The sequence below is a fragment of the Zeus faber genome (genome assembly GCF_960531495.2).
Source record: "Zeus faber genome assembly, chromosome: 18".
Classification (NCBI taxonomy): Eukaryota; Metazoa; Chordata; class Actinopteri; order Zeiformes; family Zeidae; genus Zeus; species Zeus faber.
Genome location: NC_137210.1, coordinates 13,697,481 through 13,723,148, shown reverse-complemented (window position 1 = coordinate 13,723,148; position 25,668 = coordinate 13,697,481). Strand labels below are relative to the sequence as shown.

The window sequence follows — 25,668 nt, the reverse complement described above, 5'->3', positions numbered from 1 at the left end:
AGTCTGCATGCTTTTAAGATAATGAGCTTGAAAAGAACCTATCGGCTGTGCTTATAGATGCAGTATATAGTTGTTACGGAGGTCCCTACATACCGATCCTCAAGACTAAATTATGAAATATGCAAGAAGACATTGTTTTGCTGATATGAAAGACATGCACTCAGCTTCTGTGCTGTTTTCTTTATTGCTTTGGAAAATCACATATTTAATCATAATCAAGTGTTTTTATACCAGCGTTGACTCCGAATGACCCTCGGTCGAGCCTCTGACGGATACTGTAGGTGCCGTATCTCCGAAGGACATTGGACCCGTTTCCTCCGAGCATCATGCGGAATGCTCAAAACGCTAACTAGGCTCCACAGAGGGAGAGCAGCAGGGGTGGAGGAGGAGGAGGAGTAGGAGGAGGAGGAGGAGAGGGATTCCCCGATTGCTCTCCACACGCAGCCGAGTCGTTTTGCGCCTTTGTGATCTACGAGGAGAAAGCCCTGGGCAACGCAGTCGCATAGAATTAGAGGTCAGCCTGTCGCAGATCCAGCCAAAGGGAATTTGATGGGTTCATGTGTGTGTGTGTGTGTGTGTGTGTGTGTGTGTGTGTGTGTGTGTGGGTGTGGGTGTGCAGGCTCTAGTGTTAACCCTGACAGGGCACTAATGGTGGCAGACAGGTGTAATGAAATCCCATTTACCCCGAGCATTCCCTCGCTGTATACCCAGACGATGACCCTGGGGCTGCCAGCGGACAGGATCTACGAGGGGGCGGCATCTCCCTCGACCTTTTTTCCGCTTGGGGACAATCTGTGACTCACCGTTCTTTCGGAGTCATAATTTTGTGTATGTGTGCGTGATATTGAATAGCCTCCCTTACTGCCGCCGCTGCCGCTGCCTGCATTGGGCCACGGCGTTAACCTGTGCCCTGTCGCGGTGTCCGGGGCTTCCCCGCTTCCACTCGCTGACGCCGCTCTCATCTCCTCAATCCGTCCCATGGTGGCCCTCTGGCGCACGCCGGGTGGGATTTTTGGTATGCAGCCGGCGGGCCCAGAGACATGTGGAGCGCCGGTTAATCACAGCCACAGCTGGGCAGTCGGGTCGAGCCGATTGCCCAGCTGTGGCTGTGATTAACCAGCTGCCACGGCGGCTGATCGGCGTCCGGGAGACGTCCCGCGGAGTTCTCCCGTAACCTCTGATACGGCGGGACACATCGCTTCACCCCACCAGACACAGAGGAAAGGACGGAGGAGGTGGGGTTGTAGGGGGATAGAGAGATGAGGGGGGCCGCCGAGGAGAGGTGGTGTTTGGGAGGAGAGAGAGAGAGAGAGAGAGAGAGAGAGAGAGAGAGAGAGAGAGAGAGAGAGCGAGAGAGCATGGCCGCCCACACTTAAGTTGTTTTTTTGGGGTTTTTTTTTTTGCTCAAGGTGCGGATTCCGGCAGGGCGTCTCAAGGTTCCACATCAGACACTCGAGACATTGTGGGTGGAACCTTTTTGTGAGGCTCTAATGAGTACAAGCAGAGGACAGAAACACACACACACACACACACACACACACACACACACACACACACACACACACACACACACACACACAGGGAGGATCCCCCCCGTCTCTATTAGCCTGAAATGGGAAGCGCCATAAAATGCAGCAGTAAAACTGAAACGAGCGCTATGAAATATTCAGCCATGGGGGTGGTGGTGGTGGTGGTGGGGTTGGAGCGGGGTGGGGGCGTTTACAAACCCCGCTTTCCTCTGCGAGACTGGAGCAGAGACAGCCCCTTCAAAAAACTGGGTTAATAAGACTGGCTCTCCCGTCTCGCGTTCTTCCCGCGCCAAACAGCGGGTGGGGGCGAGCGCCGCGATCCCGGCACTCTGCAGTCGATGGTTTGGGAGCGGGCGTGTCCGTGTCATAAAGGATCAAAGTCGTCCGCGACCTCCTTTTTAAATTTTTTTTTTAAAATTTTATTTTATTTTTCTTTTATTACACGCCGGTGTCAGCACTACGGCGGAATCTTTTTGGTGTCGCTGAGCGGCTCTCGGGCTTTTCATTCACGGATTCAAAGCGTTCGGAAACGAGCTCTGACAGAAGAAGGACCTGTTAGAGGGGAGCGCGGAATCCCTGGTGCCTCCCGTTCTTTGAGGCTGATACATAAATCAGAAATCACACGGGTCCCTCTCTTCTCGCGGGGAATGCTCCCAATCAGAGCGGGAAAATAGCGACGGCATATTTAATGTGGCACCCGCGTTCGTCGAAATAAAACGCCGGCACGAGCCGAACGGTGAATTATGAAACGATTAGATCGTAAAAGGGTCACCTGAGCCGGAAGGACGGCAGGTTCTCGGGGCGTGGAATCGAATCCACAGGCACGTGAGGCCGTGGGTCACGAAACCCGGGCCATCCCTGCTCCTTTCGGTTGCCGGGCAGAGGACGCGTTTAGTCGTTGACACAGAGAACATACCGATCGGCGATTACTTTGATCGCCGTGTAATGAGTGTATTCATCCGCCGCCGTAGCTCCGTTCTTGGTGTTTTTGCCGCAGAACGACTCTGTTTAACATCCTCTTTAACCGGCACAGAATGGCCACTGGAGGATGCGTCGGTTGAAACTGCGGATGCTGTCGTCGAACGCGGGAGGAGAGCCCGGGAAAGAACGGGCATCATCAAGCGACGCTTTCAGAAGATCTAAGTCCACTCCGGAAAGAGCGGCCGCAATTTTGGTGAAAGCGCTCGGATAGGCCGCACCGGGGCGATTTGGATTGCCGGAGATCATAGACGGTAGAAAACAGGATGAAGCGTGGCGTCACCCCCCCCCCCCCGTCAGGCTCCCGGCGAGATGGTTTGAAGCCCCGGGTTTGGGTTTACGCTCGCCTCCGTCTTGTAAGGATCGGCGGGGCCGAAGCTGCCAAATTTCGGGCGGCCGGGAGTGGTCGCTGTGATGACGCGGGTGAAACCCGGACGCGGGCGGAAGTCGATTTTAGATGTTGAGACCCTAACGGCTTGTGGAAGAAATGTATGGACTTTGTATTTCAGGCAAGAAGTTTATTTCTCCCTCCTCGAATCCTGCGTCTGGTGGCCATTACCAAGATAAACCTTAATGGTATAATATCACTAAACACTTGAACCGTTTCCTTTGGGGACATTGACTTGCGGGCCGTCTGCAGTTTGTCCATCAAATCAGGCCGTTTTGTTTTGTTTGCATACTTTATATATTTTCTTTTAGACATATAAGTTTTATGCATTTTTGAAATTTGAAAGATGCTTCTCTACAACCAGCAATGTATTTGCATGGCATTTGATAATAACCTCGAAGACGCGTCCCAATTAGGGAAATACATTGGGCTCGGTCAGAATACGTGCAACGAGAAACAGAAGAAGCTTGCGATGGCGTTGACCTCCGCAGCCTCGTTTTCTTCCTCTTCGGTCGTTTTTTTACTCCGTTGGTTTTTGGACGTCTTATTAGTTTCTCTTACCGCGGCGTCGATGGGGATGCGGGCTGTTATTTAAGATGCAAGAGTGACCTACAGCCTTTGAAACGGCTCCCGCAAATGTTGCATTTAACGATCCGTCGCCAATATTCTCCTTCTCCGTGAGCCAGAAAGCAAGATGTGAGTTTTCCACTCGGCTTTGTCCTTTTGGTGTACTAATATAGTTCTAATATGAGGCTTAAAGGTCAGAACGCTCGGCATTGATTTGTAAAAGGCTCACCTTATTTTACATCTTCCACCCACCCTACTCCATCCTCCCCTTCCCCTTCCCCTTCCCCTTCCTTTTAGGAAGTTGTTCAAATTGAATGTCCATTAGGGAAACCTTTCATTCCGCCCTGTAGAGAACTCCCCCATCATCCTGTACAAACCAGCAGATGCACTGTCCTTCTCTCCATTAGCGCCGGCTGTAGTTGAAGGGGACACTAATCTCCGGCGCTGTGGCGTTGTCCTGGTTAATCACCGGCTGCCCGAGCTCACGCTGACCGCCCTGCCTTGGTGGACGAGCTGACACTCGCAGCTCGATGATAGAAATAACATGAATTAAAGAGAGGTCCGTGGAGGCGTACGCCGTCAAGACGGCGGGGGTTGGGGGTCTGCCTACAACACCCCCCCCCCCCCCCCCCCCCCCCCGGTTGTAGGCAGACGGTGGACGGAGGAAGCCGTAGCCTAGATACACTCTCTGAGCCGCTGGACCCATTCAGCTGTTTTTTTTTTTCTTCTATTTTCCGCTCTGCCAAGCCCGGCACGAAGCTGCGGCGTCCCGCTGCCATGACATGTTATTACTGATACTGGCTGCTCCGAGGGTTGTAATGTTCACATCGGGCTGCGGACATGTGTTGTGTGGTTTGGCAAGAGGCTTTCTCCGGGGGTCTTCAAGGTTGTTCCCAGTCACCGTTAAACACAGTCCGCAGATAACACGTAGAGGGCCGTTCGTAGGGATCAAACCATTTCTTAAGGATTGCGCAATTTCCCCTTGATTTTGAAATGCATAGCATCTATTTTTTGCCGCAGCTCTGCACAACTGTTTTGTTTTCCCGGCGGGGAGCTGGAGGAAGATCCGTATCAGCCTGTCCACTACTAAGCCTCCTGGGAGGGTGCGGTGCTCTAAATGACATTAGGAGAGGAGGGGGGTCGTCAGCAACTGTCTCGGTGGAAGAGCTACACGTGAACCAAGATTTTAGGTGAATTCTCCTTTCTACAGCTGAAAACCAGCTAATGTTATTGCTTCGTAATTAACTGTTCAAATTGAATTCTAACTGGTTAAGTATAGTATAGCAAACTATTTTTCCAGTCAGTTATGGACATTGGGTTCCCTAAAGAGATGGAGTGGGGCTGGTGTTTGCTTGATTGACACAGCGCAGCATAAGAACAGACAGCGGTGAGTGACAGTTCTCCTGGCATCGCAGAGGGTCAGTGCAGTCTGGTAGCCTGGATGTGTTATCTGGCTGGGTGGCTGGGTGGCTGGGTGTGTGTGTGTGTGTGTGTGTGTGTGTGTGTGTGTGTGTGTGTGTGTGTGTGCGCGCGCGCGCGCAACCGCAGCGCAAGAGAGTGAAACCGCTACCTCGTTTGTGAAAAGCACACAGGCATGGATCGCTTCCGCCCGGACTGACACGTCACATATCGTCTCCTCCCATCCCGGCCCGACTATCTCTTTCATCGCGTCTCATCTCGGCCCCCCGTCCACGGAGACGATTGCTGCCGATCGATCCCTCCCGGCTGTGCGCCGAGGGCTGCATCCCCTCCCAGGAAGTTGTTTTGCGGCCGGCGATGATGTGCAGCTGAGATGCTGAGGTCTAAGTGGGTTTGGTTCATTTCCTTTTAGAAGAGATAAAATATTTGCGATGAATGAGACACGAGTGAGTTGATAAAGAGGCCACCTGCAGTAGCTGACTCACAGCGTGTACGAACATCAACCTCCTCGGTGGAGATAATCAGGCATCCGACATATTCATAAGTTCTCAGTCCAAATCGTATTATTTTTTTTGTGTTGACTGATCATCTCTGAGATCGCCATCTCTTATATGTAATACTTAAATATGAGTGTGTTCAGAGGCGTTTATCTAGACTTTCACGTACGAGACGTTATGTTCTTTTTGTGGTTTCTTATAATGTGCCGCCGGTAACATGGCATCACAAACTGCCGCTGCCGTCCGAGCGCCGGCGGCGGTTTCGGATACACGGCGTCGCCGGTGGGGGGAAAAAAGCAGCCGCGGATATTGTTTTGCAAAGTGCCGTTAATGTGCCTCTGCGGGAGAACATGATTTGCATCGCTTTCTTCTCATCGCGAGCGGCTGCGCGTCGAGAGCGGACGATACAGATGTTGAGGAGACCCATTGTAAACAGCGATGTGATGGATCCACTTCGGCTCCATCCATCTGTCAATAAAAACAAGCAGAATATGTTATTACAATCTAATTTCTGTTTGTCGAGGTTTTGGCTTTTTTTTTTTTTTTTTTTTTTTTTCAGAGGGGAAAGTGAGTTGAATCAACATTGCCTTTTGTGGGCGTGTGCGCTCATGTGTGTGCGCCGCGCAGTGTGTAACGCACGTTAAGCGCTGTGGACATATTGCCTAACCAAATTTATCTGCCTGCCTCCCTATAACGGGTCCTCTCCGTCTGTTGACACGGTGTGAAAAATTGGTTTACCTCTCCTGGGTTTTCTTCTGTGAGGAAACGCATCAAGAGGGCTGCGTCTTCCCCCGTCAGCCCAGGACCGAAGTGCACGTGAGTTACGCCTATACAGATATATGGTCCTACAGACACCCATCATAATACCACCGTAGAGTTTTATGCCACAAATACAAGATTTAAAGCCATTAAACATGGTAGGTTTTATGTGGATCCGGCTTGGCTTTTAACCCTTCAGCCATATTATTGGGTTCCCAATAGTGACACATTGGAAATCAGTCTAAGTCTAATAATGTTTCAATATATAAGATAATATCCCCAATAAAATAATACAATATCAAGACCATAGAATGGATACTTGATGTTGAGGGTTCTGAATCAGTATGAGTATATAGGAAGAGATATCGGTCCATCCCTGACTCCTATGATATTTCCTTGAAAAATTCAAATGATTTTTACCTCCTCTTTTTACTTTGGCTTTCTTTCATCTCCGCCCGAAGAACTTTCCTCTGCTTCTTGTAACGAGACAAGAGAAGAGAAAAGTATTGAATCATTGCATTTGATCCTCCGAGGTTTTCGGCTTAAGGAATAACTCATGTACCGCGCGGTGAAATGCTGTTGTCGGGTTGGCTTGTCCCGCCTCCTGCTGCGCTGAGCGGCTGGAGAGGTCCGGTTCTGTTTCCAGCCGGCGGAACCGGCCTCCCGCTGAGTAATGGCCTTCGGAAGCCGCGCTGAGACGCCCCGTGACATTCATCATCAATTTCCATTGATGCCTGCGAGACATTAATGATTCAGGAGGCAACCGCCCAGCCGTCGGTATACAACCCCCCCGGGGAACGGAGGCTATACATCGCTGCGAGAACAATACAGCACTGCCGGTGCAGTGCGTGATGGATTAACACCCCCTTAATTACTATAATGGGGGCACGGACATAAACAGAAGTTATCTCGACTTTGGAGGGAGGACAGAATAGTGTTTAATAGAGGGTAGTCCAGCGGGCTGCACGCTTATTGGAGAAGTTATTGTAAATTATAACTGTGGAATGTTCGATTCCGATTGGTCAATAGCGGCAATCAGTGGTTTTATTATTTCTGAAAAATGACCGCTGTCCGCTCATAATGACTGTTGTCACGGGCAACCGCACCTCCGCCTGCATTCACGTCCCCCGTTTCACTCCGCCCACGTACTAATGATAACACTAGCTGGTGGAGGCATCCTCTGGCGCTGTATAGGAACCACAATGGAAGACTTTGACGACATGATTTCACGTCAATGACAGGAAATAGATTTGTGTAGAGGGAACAGTTCACTATGTTGTTGGGTGTGTTGTGGGCTATTTCTCGTAGCAGAAGCGCTTGAACTTAGTTATGTAAAAATGTCAAATTCCATTTATTCTTTCGCCTGGAGGTCCTGATCACCCTGTCGGGGCTTTGTTTTGCGATTACGGCCGGTTGGCTCCCGGTTAATATCCCTCCTGCTGTTCCTGGGAGCGATGTTGAGTGTGGAAACATAGCGTGCGCGGGGAAATGATCTGTTAAAACCCCAGCGTGCCTGGAGATCCAGAACGCTCTTCCATGTGCTCAGAGAGCGGAAGATCTCAGCGGACGCTGACCTTAAAACCTCCGCGGAAGCACTTTCACGCAAGCAATTTATTTATTTATTTGTTTCACCCGAGCTGTGTTTTCCTTAAATCCGAAAAAAACTTTTTTCCCCGAGTCCTCCTTCCGACACTGTGTGTTTGCTGTGCCCAGAGCGTGGCGGCAGTAAATGGAGGTTAAATGTGGAAAAAGGAAAAATAAAATACGATCAGGATCACAGAGGTGAGGTTAATATTCTGCAGCCAAGACAAAAATATCCCTCTGGTTTATGTGTTGTGGGCGTTCCTTCCAGGTAAATCACATTTACAGTTTGAAGAACATTTTATTACCGATCTGTATTTGGGCTTCGCCAATCCGAATATTATCCTTCTCGTCTGAATACCCTTTTTTTTTTTTTTTTGTTTTCCCATTTTCTGCCAACTGGAGCTCAGCCACTTTCCCGGCGCACCTGTGTGTTTACCTCGCAGATGTATGCTCCCAGCCGACGAATGAGCCAAAAGGTTTCACTGTCTGCCCCTCATGGTTGTATTATAATTTGAATTATGAGACACGAGCTCGCGCAACCAGACATTCACCTCTGAAATTGAGGAGAAAAAAACAAACACCGGGGGTCCGGCGGTTGTCTTGTCTTGTCTTGTCTTGTCTTGTGTTTTTGGCGCCGTCAGAAACCCAGATGGAAGTGTGTCCTCTGCGCGGTGTTTGCTCAGAGGAGGAACGGCTGCGGCAGGAGGGTGTGTGTGTGTGTGTGTGTGTGTGTGTGTGTGTGTGTGTGTGTGTGTGTGTGTGTGTGTGTGTGTGCTCAGGGAGGGTTTGACTCGGGACAAAACACGCCCGCCGCGCCGCGCGCACACCAAACCCAGAGACCGAAACCACGCGATCAAACGATCGTACGGTTGTTTACACGGTATCACTCTAGCGAAAGCACCGCCATTTTCTCAAACCCGCCCTGGAGATGTTGTTTTCCTGTCGTGAACCTGGGGAGTGGTGCGGTGAAATACCTGCTACGGTGCGATCGTCAGCGGTTCACCCCCAAATCCGGGAAGATTGTTCCTTTAAATCGTCCCGACACGTGACCGCGCGGCGTACGTGACTTGCTTGGTTTTTTTTGTTTTGGGTCAGTTGACTCCAGCTCCAGCCTCTGTTTGTCAGAGGATATCCGCCCCTGTCTCAGCGTGTGTGTTTTCTTTGTGGAGCTGACTTGCTTTAAAGCCCCCACCAAAAAGGGGAAGGAAACAAAAGTAATGTTTATATTTGCCGCCGCCAAAAAAAAAAAATCCAACCCCAGATTTCCTGGATTGAAAGACTTAAACCGGTGTTGCGCGGAATCGGTTTGAATCTCGTTGATTTTTTGAAAAAGGTGCAGATCAGTCACGCTTGGACTAATTCACGCCATTTTACGCCGCCGGCTCACTTGGCATGGGTGGATTTTTGCATCATAATGCGGCTGAGGACGCTGTGCACTGGGCTGGCGTCCGAGCTGTGCTCCGAGCCGAGCTGTAGTCTGAAGAGGCCGAGAGAGAGAGAGAGAGAGCGAGAGAGAGAGAGAGAGAGAGAGAGAGAGAGAGAGAGATATGGCGTGGGCTCATGCCAAGCCCATCCACTCCTTTCCACAACATTATATTATCCCTCTGTCTTCATCAAATCTCATGATTAATGACATGGATGGAATTAAAGTGATCATTGTACAGTGTGAGTTCAATTGAAAAAGGCCACTCTGTGTGGGTTAATCACAATTTGACAGTTATTTGTGTAAATCCACATGGCCTTTGCTGAAACTATGAATCAATGTCGGCCTCAGTGTGGGGTGAGGCCGACATTGGTGTGCGTGTGCGGGTGTGTGCATGTGTGTGCGGGTGCAAGTGTGCACCCAAACACAGTCATCAGTTGCACGACGGCAGCATCACTTCTCCTCGGCTCCAACTCTCGAGTTTTGTATTCTTATCTCGGAAATACCTCTAACAAACCAATTTAATTACCTCCTCTGTTGCTTCCTGCTCTCTCGCTCTCTCTCGCTCTCTCGCTCTCTCTCTCTCTCTCTCTCTCTCTCTCTCTCTCTCCCCGCGGCCTCTCTCCGAGTCCGTGAATAAAACCCATGAGCCTCTCCACAGCCCCTCACTTAGCGACTTGATTATTCAAACCCTGAGTCCTCTAATCAGCCTCTTCCCCCAACCTCCTCCCAGGCGCTTTCCTCACCACACTCCCTTCCCAGCTTTTTTTTTTTTTGCGCTCCACATCAATGCCCTCGTCATCATCCTCCTCATCATCATCATCATCATCATCATCCCCATCATCCCATTTACCCGTCTCCGCGCCCCTCTTGAAATGCGGAACGCGGGTGCTCTAAATTCAGGATTCAAATTGCCTTGTTAACCACGTGGGCGTCGACTCGATACAATGACTTGGAAACGGAAATGAGCCAAGGTCTGAAAGATGAAGAGGATCAGGTGGACGCACACACACACACACACACACACACACACACACACACACACGCAGACACACACGCACGCACACACATTTTACTTCGGTGACTTCAACGGTCTCGAAAAGGACCGGGGGAAAATTAATTCAGGCAGCATCCGTCTCCCGGAGCGGATGACAGACACCGTACGTTTTCGTCAAGGTTCATCTCTCGCCATGAATGTGCAGCTTCTTGAACCTGTTGTCGGTGGGATATTCGGGGGAGGCCGGTTGGCATTCCCCGCAGTGCGGCCGCAGAATAAATGTTGAGTGACATTTGCAGAGTCAAATACAGAAGGACCCCGTGGACCCGGCGGACATGTCCGAAATAATTAACACGGGGAAAGTGTGTGTGTGTGTGTGTGTGCGCGTGTGTGTGTGTGCGCGCGTGTGCGTTATGTGCCTCTATTTCATGGCAGGTAAAGCCCCAGCACCAGCAGCTGATTAATAAGTTTTATATTTAGGAAGGTGGCGTTCCCAGGGAGTCTCGCTGCCTAATTGGGAGATTGCGAGGCTGCAGTGTAAAAATGCCTACCAATTAAAACAGGTTCCTCTCTTAATCCCGGCAATCAATGTCGCCGGGTTAATTGGAATGTAAATGCGGGCGGAACGGCAAAGCTTTTAACTGTTAGCGCTTTCACTGCCAGGGCCGGGCTTTACCGTTTGGGGGTGGGGGACGTTTCCGAGTCACTTTTATCGAATGAAGCGAGTGTCCTTGGCGTCTGTTGTGTTTTAGGTTTCCCGCGGAGTGGGAAGCCATTGCAAACCTGTCGGATGTGATTTCCCGGGGCCCAAGGAGAGAAGCACCCTATGATTAGAAGAGGAGCACGGGGGGGGAGAGCTGGCGAGCCAAGGGCAAACTATGTCGATAGGAAGAGAACAGCAGCCCCAATGAACCCCAAAGCAGCTGCTCGCAGGGCCGCCCCGCAGTGGCGCCCGGCGGCCTCCATGTGAGCCGGGCTCCGAGAACCAGGCCCGTCCCTCGGCTGTTTCCGTTCGTCCGGCCCCTCGACCCGACGGAGCGATGGAGAGCGGCGTGGAGGACCTGAACCTCTCCTTCCTGCTGGAGCACGAGAGGAACACCATCCTCAAGGTCTTGCAGAAGGACGAGAAGCTGAGGAAGCAAGAGGAGAAGAGGATAAGGTGAGAGCGCGCCTCCTCTGCGTTTGTATTTTTCCCGTCGTTTCCCGACGTAGTCTGTGGAGCGTGGCGTTCGTTTTTTCCCTTTGTTTTTTTTCCTCGGCAGGAGGCTGAAGAACGAGTTGCTGGAGATCAAACGGAGGGGTGCCCGGCGGCCCCAGGAGGTGGGGGAACGTCAGTGCGCTCGCTGCCTGAAGACCCTGGGTCTGATCTTCGACCGGGGGGATTTCTGCGACGACTGCCAGCTGCGCGTTTGCAACGAGTGCCGGGTGGCGCCCCCCAAAGGCCGTCAGTGGAAGTGCAACGTTTGTGCCAAGATTTTGTAAGTGCAATGACAAGGAAAGGGAAACAGATGAGGCTTCATGGCTGTAATAGTATCCACATTGATTGGATTTAATACTTAATACCAATTCTCTTACTGTGAGCCTCCAACCAATTCCCTGTCTGGGTTTCCCCCTCAATGTTTTTTTTCAGGGGGATGGGGTTGGACATTGAATGACACAGTTTAGCAACACCATGGCAACCAGTGGTAAACTAACGTTGGAGAGTCAAAATGAAGATAGCAACTACAAAAAGAAGAGTTTTGAGTTGGAGGATTTCTCTCCTCCACCGCCACCTGCTCATGATGATATGAAGATGATTCACTTCATAGACTCGTTATCATTTGGCTTTGTTCAGTAAGAGGCAGAACAAGTTGAAAGTCATTTTTTTATTTCACAATTTTGCAAAGGCTTGAAAATGTGAAAGTTTAGTGCTAAAATCTGTTACAATGGAAACCTCTTCTAGTGATCACGTCTCTCCGGGTCAAATTGATCACTATAAGTGGATGATTATTGTAACAAAACTTTTTTATTTTTCTTTATTTCTTATGCAGATTACCATCTAATGGTATCAATGGCTCTGCGGAGCCTGACAGGGGATGCAGAGGCCTTTTTTTTTGTTTCATTCAATTAGAAAATGTAGGAAAATAAATACACCTAAAATAAAAACACTGTTTTTATTAGTTGTTTTTTTTTTCGGAGAAACGGGAAACAGGGACGGGCAGCGGAGCGGAGATCACTCCCTCTCCGTTACGCATTCACGTCACCGCTTTACACCTGTCTGTTTTCCAAAGTAAATTTGAAACTTTAAATAAATGTTGACAGAATTTAAAGTGTTGAATGAAAATGTAAAATTGTAAGGAAATCCTTGCGGGTGCTATGCAAAATTCTGACAGAGCTATAGCAGTAAAGGAGTAAAGCTAAAAAAAAATTGAATAACTGCAGTTTTAATTTTTTTCCCATATGTTGTCATGTATGAAAAGACCCAAAATGAGAACTGTAAGTGGACTACTTGATAACTTTAAGCAAATTATTTAAACAGCAATTTTATAGGAAAGATTCTGTCCCAAGCTTTTTGATTCATATAAGTGGTTGATCCCTGTAACCATTATAAATGCTTCCCACTGTATTTGTCAAAAAAAAGTGGTGGCTGTTGAATGGATTAATTGCAGCAAGAAGTGCCATAGAAAAACATAAAATATTTCTGCTGGTGGCCTTAGGGGATTCCGTCTCACGATCCTTTCCAAATTTTGCATTCAGAGTTTTTGACAGAAAATGATTAAATATATAAGGATGCCGGGGTTTGTTTTTTTCCCCGCCGGTGAACAGCAATCAGATTTTGGGAGGTCTGCGGGGATCTGATGGTGTATTTGCTTGTCAGGGAACTGAAGGTGGTGACGGGGGAGTGGTTCCTGGAGGAGCGATCCAAACGCTTTGAGCAAGGCACTCTGCTGAGCAGCGACGTGATCAAACAGACCATCATGAGCAGCCCCATCGGTGAGGCTGCCATTAATCACTGCTTAAAACCTGAGTAAAAACAGGAAAGCCCACTTTGCATTTCGTTGTTTTTTAGTAGTGTTTTAATATTTATATATTTATAACCTTTTTAGATCAATGTCATCATAGTCCTAGCATTTTATTTTTCTTGAGCTTCTAAAAGTTGTTTTTCTCTCTTCAATTCTATTTTGATTTCCCCTTGTTTTGTTGTTTTATTCACCAAGTCTCTCTGTTATTTTGCTCGTTGTATGTGCATCAATCCGCTTTACCATATTGAGAAACTTACCACTCTGCTGCAGCATCTCACTGTCTAATGGGGCAAAGGTTGAAGCCTTAAAAAAATTTGTTAAATCTCATTTTGGAAAAAAGGAAAATGATTTTATACTCACACGTGTCTTGGTGTATTAATATCACATTTGATTTTGAACTTGTCGTGGTCGCCGCAGGACATCCAAAGCATTTGTGAACACTTCACGAGGAGCGTGAAGCTGCACAGCTTCCCGATTCTGGTCATACACCTTAGTGTGGATGTAGCCAAATGAACTGATTTGCTGAATTGCAAAATAGTCAATAACAAAATCCCTTGCATTTTTTCATATAAAGACTGTATTGTGAGTTTCCTGTTTTTTAAGGCTTACAAGTTTTTTCCCCATTTAATCTGCATTCAAGCACAGTGAGAATTAAGCTGCGGCAGAGTGGTACGTTTGATAGTCAAGCCTTCAGTGAGGTTGTGCACTGAACAGTTTTAAATAATGGGAACCATCATTTTAATCAGTGTTGAAAAAATGCCAGCCTACAGTGTGCTTTACGCCGCGTTGCAAATTATTATGCAAATGATATTTTTCTCTGATTTTACTAAATTGTCGATGCAAAAAATGATAGCATCATTTTCAAGTCATCAACCGTTAGGGTATAATTCAGATGTTATTGAACAAACCGCCCAATGATAACAGTATTTTTTTCAAAAATAAAAAACCCAAAATGCACTGTTCCAAATTATTATGCTCAACAGAGTTTCAAAACATTTTATAGGTTGTGAAGAACTGAAAATGGTCATTTGTTGAATTTGCAGCATTAGGAGGTCATATTTACTGAAATCAAAAGCTATTTCAATCAAAAACATCTTAACAGGCCAAGTTACATGTTGAAATAGGACCCTTCTTTGATAGTACCTTCACAATTCTTGCATCCATTGAACTTGTGAGTTTTTGGAGAGTTTCTGCTTGAAATTCTTTGCAGGATGTCAGAACAGCCTCCCAGGGCTGCTGTTTTGATGCAAACTGCCTCCCACCCTCATAGATCTTTTGCTTGAGGATGCTCCAAAGGTTCTCAATAGGGTTGGTGTCAGGGGAGGATGGGGGCCACACCATGAGTTTCTCTCCTTTTATGCCCGTAGCAGCCAATGACACAGGTATTCTTTGCAGCATGAGATGGTGCATTGTCATGCATGAAGAGGATTTTGCTACGGAAGGCACGGTTCGTCTTTTTGTACCATGGAAGAAAGTGGTCAGTTAGAAACTCTTTATACTTTGCCGAGGTCTTTTTCACACCTTCAGGGACCCTAAAGGGGCCTACCAGCTCTCTCCCCATGATTCCGGCCCAAAACATGACTCCGCCACCTCCTTGCTGACGTCGCAGCCTTGTTGGGACATGGTGGCCATCCACCAACCATCCACTTCTCCATCCATCTGGACCATCCAGGGTTGCACGGCACTCATCAGTAAACAAGACTGTTTGAAAATGAGTCTTCATGTATCGTTTCTGCTTGTGAGCATTGGTTAGGGGTGGCCCAATAGTAGGTTTATGCACAACTGAAAGCCTCTGGAGGATCCTACACCTTGAGGTTCGCAGGACTTCAGAGGCACCAGCAGCTTTAAATACCTGTTTGCTGCTTTGTAACGGCATTTTAGCAGCTGCTCTCTTAATGAATTTGTCTGGCAGAACCCTACCTCATGATGCCTTTATCTCCACGAACCCGTCTGTGCTCGAAATCAGCCACAAATCTCTTCGCAGTACGATGATCACGCTTAAGTCTTTGTGAAATACCTTATGTTTTCATACCTTGTCCAAGGCATTGCACAATTTGAGGCTTTCCGGCAGCAGAGAGATCCTTTCTCTTTCCCATATTGCTTAAAACCTGTGGCCTGCTTAGTGGAACGTCCTTCTTAAGGAGTTTTCTTTAATTGGGCTCAACTGGCAAAATAATAATCACAGGTGTCTGAGATTGAATTCAGTGATTCCAAAGAGCCCTGAGACACAATACCATCCATGAGTTTAATTGAAAAACAAAAAATGTAATGTTTACTGAAATCCAATTTGCATAATAATTTGGAACGCGGTGTAATGGCTATTCATTGCCTTGTTATATTAATCTAGTTTTGTTTGCGGTAAGGGAGGTTCCTTAATAAGTAAATATGCTTATTGATGGTTGTAATCATTAGCTACAGGCAAGACGTCACCAGCGAGCATTTCCACCCAAGACAAACAAAGTCCATTCCAATCTGAGAGACCAGACACGCCAAGATCGAGCAAAAGTGCAATGCACAACCTGATAAACGGTGCCAGGAGGAAGGGGTAAGGTTTTTTTTTTTAACGTTTTAACTCACACAGACCCCAAACTATACACGCACAGTCAAAAACTGTATATATTTTTTTAAGTCATGCGTCATCCTCCATGTAGAAAACACCCAAACAGGGAGGCAGCAGAGCGTGTGGATGTAATTATGTGCATCAGAGCACTGCATCGATTTCCTTTTTCTCCGAGCACTGTGCCAAATGAACCTATATTCAGTATATCAGCGGGGACGTAATTGGATTTCTCCTTGAGACTTAAGTTATTAATCCATTTTGCGATCGCATTCTGTCTCGGGTCAATTACAGTCGAAGATCAGCGTGTTCAAGAGATCAACGGAGGAGGCGAATGTACAGATCAGCTTTGATGAGCCCAGTGTTTCCTTGCTCACCGCGAATAAACAACACAGACACACACAGACGCAGCGCGGTTTAGGAAATGATGTGCGGCATTGAATATTTAATTTATGGATATTTGGATTTTGTGTGTGTGTGTGTGTGTGTGTGTGCATGTGCGTGTGCGTGTGCGTGTGCGCTGGAGGTTGAAGATGAATAAAAAGGGGAGCCGACCCAGTTTGAAGCCAGAGAACGGCGTGGACGGGGCCAGTCTTCACTCCCTGTCGGACGTGGACACTCGCAGCGAGCGCTCGGCTCCGGCCCCGCGCTCACACAGGTCACATACACACCGCTACAGAGAAACAGCATGAACCAGAACAGGTTTTCTCTTGCCCAATCTGCAGTCATGGTCTCCAGTGGCAATAATTATTACAGTTATTTACATTTTTTATTCATATATATGTATATTGCAAAACAAAGAAACTTTGTTTTCGTCCTTCTGCTTCGCTTCTTGCAATAATGAACCGTTTCAGTGACTCTCTGGGTAGATTTTGGGAACTTTTTCCCTAAGATTTAACCTCTCAAAGTCTCTTCCTCCCTCAGCGGCTCAGTTTCAATTGGCACTTAATTAATTCAAGTAACTTGCTGTAACCATAACTCAGAAACTACATCTTTGATAGAAGAAAGCTTTGTATGAGCTTGGGAGCGTTTCCAAGCTAGACTTCACATGTTGGTCCTCCCTTCCCCTGGGCCCTGCATAAAATCATACATTCATAGAAATACGCACATTTCTTTACATTGTCTATTATGCTACTACTATTATAAGACAGAAAAGGCAAAGCAAGAAAATTACAAATTTAAGCATTAAGCAGGTCTGGAACGTCTCATGTAATACCGTGTCATATCATAATATAATAATAATAATAACTATAATAATAATAACAAACTTAATTTGTATAGCATCTTCATACACGGCATGCAACTCCCAGTGCTTTACATTAAAAGAGACAATTAAATGGTAACAATAAAAGTAAAGCAAACAATCAAAATGCTATTACAAAGTAGAAAAATTAAATATATTAAAAACAGGGTAAGAATAAGCTAATAAAAGAAAGTATACAACATTGCATTAAAAGAAAAAAACAAACAAGCAAGGTTCATTCAGTAAAAATAAAAAACATATCAATATGAAATATTCTACAAATTTTAAGATTTGGGTCATCAAATTAGACCATGAAGGATTAGTTCCTCAGCGATTGATTTCTCCTGAATTATTGGTCTCTCCATGTCATGATCTTCTCTTGAACTCACAAAATTCTCAAATTATTCTCAAATTATTCTCACTGGTAGACTTAAACACGGTGACCCACATCTTAGTGCTTGTCAGAAAACACGTCCTTACAGATAAAACAAGTAGTCTATTTTTACTCTATTTAATGCAACACTTCCAATGTCATTCCTCAGCGACTGATTTCTCTTGAATTATTGGTCTTGAATTAATTGTACTTAAATGAATTATGTTGTTTTCATCAATTATGTGAACAACAGATTATGCTGATCTGTAATACATAGATTTATAGTCTTAATATTTAAAATACACCTCCTCAGGAGGTCGAACCCTCTGAGTTTAGTACAATTGTTAAGAAAGACTTAAATAATCATAAACTGCCGTTTGAAAGCATGAAACGAGCAAATATTGAATGTGACAGTAAATATGTGTTGGTGTTTTGTGCCCAGGGGCAGTGTGGTGGCTGTGGAGCCCTCTGGCCTCCCGGCGGTGCCAAACAACCTCCGCCCCCAAACCCTGGACAGGTCGTCCACCCCGGGCAGCAGTCGGAGGGTCAGGGTCAGCGACAGATTTGACACACACACACACACACACATTGGCATGACATTATCACCCAGCCATTGTTGTAACCCTGTGTGTGTGTGTGTGTGTGTGTGTGTGTGTGTGTGTGTGTGTGTGTGTGTGTGTGTGTGTGTGTGTGTGTGTGTGTGTGTGTGTGTGTGTGTGTGCGTGCGTGCGTGCGTGCGTGCGTGCGTGCGTGCGTGCGTTTGTGCGTGTGTGCGCGCGTGTACGCAGCCCGACGGCGCCGAAAGCGTCACGAGTTTCCACTCCAGCGACAGCATGTCGGAGAAGGCGGCCGCAGGCCACGGCAGGACCGACGACGGCACGCCAACCATCGCCGTGTCCCTGGCCTCGGTCTCATCAGGTATCTCGCTTACAGCCCGACGGGGGGCCTCGCGCCGCACTGCGCCGCACCGGAGCAAGAGCGGGGTTTGACGCTGATGCGGCTCGAGACTCATCCTCTTCCCACGCACCCGCTCCTGTCACACACGTTCGCGCCTTCGCGGCTCGCGAGGAAGGGAGTGACGGTGCCAGAGAGAGGGTATTGAAGTGGCTTGGAGACTGGACTCGTCCTGGTCTATTAACACACACTTTAAAAGAACACACACTTTTAGGAAGCTCCCGACGGATGAAACCCGTGCGACCAAATGCTCGTCAGTCAGATCTAGATCTTCCTGAGTGACTCTCCCCTTTTCGTTTCTTGTTTTTCACATCTCTTCCTCGGATGCAATCTTCCTCTTCGTCACCTGCTGCCACGGCTCAGACACTCGTCCTCTGTCCCTGCGTCACTTAGTGTCATTCGACCAAGGGCTGAAAAAGGGCGGCTCAATCCCTCGGGGTTTCTGAACGGATCAGCTCTCTGTTTTCCTATCCCTCCACACACCTCCTTTTCAGATATTCCTTCGGGATCCGCTCGCGTGCACGGAAACGGTGGTTTTGTATGGTAATGCTGCTGAATGTCCCTTGTTTAAACAGACACTTCAGCTGCTTATTTCGCAATTTCCTCTCCCTGCCTGTGTCCTCACGTGTTTGGCTTTTCTGTACATCCTATCCTGCTTGTCGTCTTTCCAAAGAGCGTGTCCTCGAAAAGTGACATTTTCTGCCAAACCCCCCCCCCCCCTTTTTTTTTTCCCCTGTCAGAACACAGCCACTCGGAGTTGGACCTGTCAGCAGCCGGTTCCGAACACAGCGACGACGCCTTCAGCCTCCGGAGCCGCTCGGTCCCCGGTCTCAACGAGTCGGTTAGTGCCGTCGCTCTGTCTCTGTCCTCTGTGCGACAACGCGGTGACGCTTTCACTTATCATTCGGTCCACGAGAACCCCGCAATCGCACCCCAGTCGCACCTCCCCCAGGATGCCGTCTCCTTACCTGCAGGGAGCGGGGTCTCTTTATCTGGTCCTCGGTACATCTTTTATCCGCCTCCACGTCAAGGCCATCAATGCTTTTCTAATCAGCTCACACAGCAATTCAGTTATATTTATGTTCACTTCAAAACTGGCTTCAGAGAGTCATGGAACATGGCCGCGGGCCGCCGCAGGTGGAGGATCTGAAAGGCTGAAAGTAGCTTTGTCTATTTACTTAAGGGTACATTTACATGCATTTTAAGAGCTGTGGATACAGAAGGGCGGTAGTGGTTCACCTGCACTAGACACAAGTTGTGCCTTGCTCCCATCTGCATAACAAGATATTGTGGATTTCACACACATCGTACTGGACGAGTCACGCCCGGATGTTCCGCCAAAGCTCAAGGACTCGAGAACTCGATTACTCATGAACGAGTAATCTCATTAACGGGCTCTGTCCAGACTTGTCCTGTTGAATCAAAGGAAGATGGCCCTCTCACGCCAACACAGATCCACTGTGTTTAGCGCAAACTGTGCAAGCTCTGAGAATCTGTCCATGCTTATGATTATTATTTTTATTATTATTATTATTTTTATTATTATTGTTTTATTTAATTTTTATTATTATTATTAGTAGTAGTATTAGTATTATTTATTATTATTATTATTATTTATTATTATTATTATTTTCTTCTTCTTCTTCTTCTTCTTCTTCTTCTTCTTCTTCTTCTTCTTCTTCTTCTTCTTCTTCTTCTTCTTCTTCTTCTTCTTCTTCTTCTTCTTCTTCTTCTTCTTCTTCTTCTTCTTCTTCTTCTTCTTCTTCTTCTTCTTCTTCTTATTATTATTATTATTATTATTATTATTATTATATTTTTATTTTATTTTAACTTTCTTTTTTTTTTTATTATTATTTTGTTATTATTGTATTATTATTATTATTTTATTTTATATTATTATTAGATTATAATTATTTTATTATCATTTTCATCATCATGAATCATGAATCCCTGCTCTCTGCAGGAGTTTTCCGATGATGGTGAGGAGGAAGACATCGATGCCCTGTTGTCTGCCTCCAGAGGGTCCGACGGTCGACTTCTGAACAGCGCTTTGTCCACGGTAAAAACCCGTGCAACCACAGCGCAGTGTGAAGCTCTCCAGGAGGCTCAGACACACACTTTCACACATACACATACACACAGACAGACAGAGAGACAGACAGACAGACAGACAGACAGACAGACAGACAGACAGACAGACACAGACATGCACATATTCAGAAGCTGCTACTTAAAAAAAAAAAAGCCTGATCAGTGAGTCATGGCACTGGGTTTGAGCCACTGTGTTGACTGTGCAAACAAGGTGCTAGCCCAAGGGCGAGGGGACAGCTGGCTTGTATCAACACCTATAGCAAAAACAGCACGCTTCTGAAGGCTGTTAAATCTGCTTGAATCAGTATACCATCGCTAGATGTTAAGGGTGTGTTTGGTGGGGCGCCATTGAACTGTTGTACCCTCAAGAGTACAGGAAACTGTCCTTCTTCCAGCTGAAAATCGAGTTCCACAAAATGTTGTTTGCGTCACTGAGCAACCATTCATCGGTTCTGTAGAGTTTCTATGAGTGTGTGTGTGTGTGTGTGTGTGTGTGTGTGTGCGTGCTTGTGTGTGTGCGTGTTTGTTTCGTTTATTTTTATTCGTACACGTTTCGTATTTGATCGCACTTGAGTGTGTGTGTGTGTGCGTGTGTGTGTGTGTGCGTGTGTGTGTGTGTGTGTGTGTGTGTGTGTGTGTGTGTGTGTGTGTGTGTGTGTGTGTGTCATTTCAAACATTGCGAAAGCGAGAAGCAGGTGACAACAACATCCTTCTCCTTCTAACATTCACCCTGTTCCCTGAGTGATGACTAATAGCGGGCGTCGCTGCTCTCGGTACGAACGGGGCCGAACGAAAGCAAATGAGACGATCAGGAAATAATCTGACCTTGGATCCGGCTATTAAATCCTCCATTCCCCCTCAAAGGGAGAGCTCTGTGTGTGCGTGCGTGTTTTTTTTCCCCACCCAAACCGCATTTTAATGTGTCTTTAAGATGCTCTTCGTTTCCGGATGAATGTCCTTGGGAGGACCGAGGGGCTTCTTGCCATGCTGCGGCCGCCCTGAGCGAAAAAAAGGGGCAGTAAAGCTCCCCCGATCGCACTCTCGGCAGACCCCCGCGTGTGACCCCGGCCTTTCGCAAGACGGCGTTTCAAGGGGTCCGAGGCTGACTGAAGCTCTCTTAAAGAAGCCGCCCTGAGGATTTGGGCTGGATGTTCTCAACCCAGATTGAGTGCGTCTTTTGTTTTCCATTAAAAAAGAACAGAAAAGGGAAAAACATTGAATTATTTAACGTTTAATTCCGCACAGCCGTAAACATACGACAACGGAGCTTGACCTCCTCCTGCTGAGGGGTTTGGGTCGGCCTGACGCTGACTTTGTGCCTTTTGTTTTGCATCACAATCGATTCTCGGAGGATTTGTAATCTCTCTGGCCTCATCTGATAATCACCATGGTAACCCCCGTGTGATGTGCATCCTGGCCGGCCTTGTAAGGGGAGGGGGAAGTTTCTATATATATATTTTTTTTATTTTATTTTATTATTCTGGAGACTTTGACTATCTACTATCGGTGACAGCTCTACTCTGTGTCCTCCTCCACCTCCACCTCCTCCTCCACCTCCTCTTCTTCCTCCTCTCATTTTTCCATTCCCCTTCTTTCATTTCTTCTTTACAATTACCTGGCCGCCAGTCCTCCACCACTGGCTCGGAGAGAAGATGGGGCTTCCTTAATGTCCCTGACTCCGATGCCGAGACTGTAAGTCTCCCTTTTTACTGTGCATCTGTGTGTTGTGACAGATTTCTGTGGCAGTCTGTTTGTGTTAAGTAAGCCACTGTCCTACGGTGTGAGGCATACATATATTAAGTGTGTGTGTGTGTGTGTGTGTGTGTGTGTGTGTGTGTGTGTGTGTGTGTGTGTGTGTGTGTGTGTGTGTGTGTGTGTGCGCGCGCGTGCGTGTTAACAAATTGGGCATCAGCTTGTTCAGACTAGTCTTTCACGCTGAATCCCCCCTAGAACACGAACGTGTTGGACTCATAATAGTACAAGTGTTGGCCGCCTTTTGCTCCGTCTTCCCTCTCTGATACTCCCTCAAGTCCTCTTGAGACCAGGGACCAGGGAAACTTGGGTAATAATATATATATTTTTTCGCTCTCTCTCTCCGAGCAGAAATCGAGCCGTTTATTCTTCTCTGCTCGAACGCGGCGTGACCGCCCGATTTCCACAAAAAAATAGCTTTTCATCATTTTCATCAGCCCGCTGCGCTCATCTTGTTCGTTCGAGCCGACGCGATGATTTTCTCCAAGATTAACATGAAAGGGAGTCATGAATTTGGATGGAGCGCCATTCCTCCATATCCAATTCAGCTTGTTCTGGGGTTGAGATTGGCAGGGGCAGGCGTCGTTGCACACGGCTCTCGGCGGAGTCGCGGTAATTGTCTCTGAGCGCCTGTTCTGAAAGCGACGCCGTTCGGGCCCCGACCTCCCGAGTCTCGCCCCCGTTTTACCCCCCAATCTCTTGTTTCTACTCTGTCATTTTGTCTTCTCCCTTATGCGTAATTTGACTCCACCTTCGGTTCTCGTTCCAACCTCCTCTGAAACGCCTCGTTGACGTTGTGCTCCTCGTTTGGCACTTTTTCTCATTTCACCCCTCCATTCCTTTGCCTCTCCGCCGATCTCCACCCCGCTCTCCATCACTGCGCGTTTGTCTTTTGCCTTCGCAGAGCAGCATAAACAGCATGATGAGCATGTACAGCGAAACCGGTGACTATGGCAACGCCCGGATAAGCGGTGAAATACTGTTGAACATCAGCTACAGCTACAAGACCGGTGCCCTCAATGTACTGGTGAAGGAGTGCCACAACCTGGCCACGGGGGACGAGAGGAAGCAGCGCACGGATGCGTGAGGATGCAGCGCGCGCGTGCGCGCACACACACACACACACACACACACACACACACACACACAGCCACTGTAATGTATGTCTCTCTATGAAGCTCAAACATAATTCCATCGTTCCAGTTACGTCAAAACGTACCTGCTCCCCGACAAGTCGCGCCAGAGCAAGAGGAAGACCGGCATCAAGGCCAACACCACCAACCCCATCTTCAGCGAGAACCTGAGGGTAAGGTGCTTAGTAACGTACGGTAAATATATACTGCCGCGTTTTCCCAATTTGAGCTTACTGACATTTTTTCTTTTTTTTTTGCATAGTACGTGATCAGCCACTCGCAGCTGGAGACGCGGACCCTGCAGATCTCCGTCTGGCACCACGACCGCTTCGGGCACAACAGTTTCCTGGGTGAGGTGGAGCTGACCTTTGACTCTTGGGAGTTTGACTCTCAGATCGAGGAATGGTACGCTCTTCAGCCCAAGGTAGCCGCGCAGGATGCTTTCACACGCATACACCTACATACTCATATATACACACACACACACACACACACACAAACATATAGCTCATTGTTGGGAGTGCGTTGTGGATGATGTGTAGGCGGACAGTGGCGTGGATTCCACTATGCAGTACAAGGGGGAGCTGACGGTGGTGTTAAAGTACATTCCTGTAGAGAAGAACCTCACGCTGCCTCTGGACCAAGTTCAAGGTAAAAAGTCCTTCGGGAAAATGTTGGATCAATGGAATGCTCCAGCTCCGTGGTTTATAAAAACGGCCACCGGCCTCTTTTTATTTTGGCAAAATGAGAATCAGATCTGTTTTGTCATCGTGGTTGATTCTCAAGCCTCCTGCCATTTTATCTTCCTCCCCTTCTTCCGACTTAGTGAAGAAAGGTTTCCTGAAAAGCAAGAAGACCAGTAGCTTCACACTGCCTAAAGGGGGCATGGTTGAACTGCTGGTGAAGGAAGCCAAGAACCTGACGGCTGTCAAGTCCGGAGGCACCTCGGATCCTTTCGTGAAAGGGTGAGAAGCTCCTGCGGGCGATGTTCAGACACCACCTGCTTCGACAGGAACGGCCTGGGTGTAGGGTGCGGCCATTTAAACGCTGTCGCTTCCGCCGCCCAGGTATTTGCTGCCGGACAGCAACAAGTCGACCAAGCACAAAACGGCTGTGGAGCGCCGCACGGTCAACCCGCGCTGGAACCACACCTTCACCTACTGCGGCCTGCAGCCCGGAGACCTGAACAACGTTTGTCTGGAGCTCACTGTCTGGGACAAGGAGGCTCTGTCCAGCAACGTCTTCCTGGGAGGGGTCCGGCTCGGGGCTGGCACTGGTATGTGTATGTGTGTGTGTGTTGCATGACTTGTTTAGTTTAGATCATGCATATAATAAAAGTACTCCAGACTCCTAACCTTTCTTACTTTGGTGTGAATATCTTAATGTTCTTTCATGGTAGATTTATACTTACATTTGCATGCAAACGCCCCCGTTCTCCCCCACTTCCTGGGGGGCTTAGTAGGGGTGAGGAAGGATTTTTGGGATGAGTCCTTTCCTTCGAATCGACTCAAAGTGAACCCCCCCCCCCCACACACACACACACCCCCCCCCCCCCACCCCCACCCCCCTCCCCAGGAAACAGCTATGGGAACGAGGTGGACTGGATGGACTCCTGCGGGGAGGAACAGCGGCTGTGGCAGCGCATGATGGAGAACCCCGAGGTCCCTCAGGAGTGCACGCTGATGCTGCGGTCCAGCATGCGCAAGCACGACACCTGAGCCGGGAGCGAGGGGGAACAGCAGGGGGAAGAGGGGGATCGAAAGCGAGGGAGGAGAAGCGCGAGAGGAACCAAGAGCCGGAACGGGAGCCTTGACCCCGAGGAACGAGGCGAACAAGAGGTCGAGTAACGATCAAGGAAAAACCTTCGACGTAAAAATGGGACGATGCTCTCGAGACGCTCGTGTTGTAATCCAGCAATAGAGAGCCGACGACATCACTGTCCCTGCGTCCTGAGCCCCATCCCTCCATCCCTAGGTCCCTCCTTCCTCTGTCTCTTACAACCAGTCATGCCTTACAGTAGCCTCATGCGCCCTCCTCTGCCCTCATGACCAAGCACTGCGTTATACAACTGTATATTACACACACGTACTGTATGTAACTGAGCTGCTGAATAAGCACATGGTGTCCGTCTCTGTGGTTCCTGTTCAACGTTAAATTCTGCTTATGGTGAAAATAGACAGACGTTCCCGAGGCATTACCAAGTGTGATCCATGCATGTCGAAAACGAAAAAAAAACAAAAAAAAACATGTACATTCCCTCAGCAGGCAACTTTTTTTTTCATACTCTTGTGAAGCACAGAATGAAGCACAGACTCATCCCCTTATAATAGACAAAAAAAAAAAAAACCTTTGTGTAGGAGTTTACCTAACCGACAATAGCTTTAGCATAACTTCATATGACACTGTATCAGTGTGACGATGA

General features: G+C 47.8%; 2 protein-coding genes across 2 annotated transcripts in view; both read left to right on the top strand.

Moving 5' to 3' along the window:
• Positions 1–25,668, top strand: part of asb11 (ankyrin repeat and SOCS box containing 11) — a gene marked incomplete at both ends in the record, with an annotated part of 142,967 nt that overhangs the window by 28,519 nt on the left and 88,780 nt on the right. The window lies entirely within an intron of this gene.
• Positions 11,055–24,964, top strand: sytl5 (synaptotagmin-like 5; the record flags this gene model as incomplete). Its single annotated transcript, XM_080019171.1, has 16 exons — positions 11,055–11,300; positions 11,404–11,619; positions 12,999–13,114; positions 15,556–15,688; positions 16,227–16,358; positions 17,759–17,867; positions 18,105–18,234; positions 19,011–19,111; positions 20,234–20,329; positions 23,018–23,196; positions 23,317–23,419; positions 23,509–23,670; positions 23,789–23,897; positions 24,073–24,211; positions 24,314–24,522; positions 24,822–24,964. The coding sequence occupies exons 1-16, from the start codon at positions 11,182–11,184 to the stop codon at positions 24,962–24,964; spliced, it is 2,196 nt and encodes a 731-aa protein (XP_079875297.1). The 5' UTR covers positions 11,055–11,181.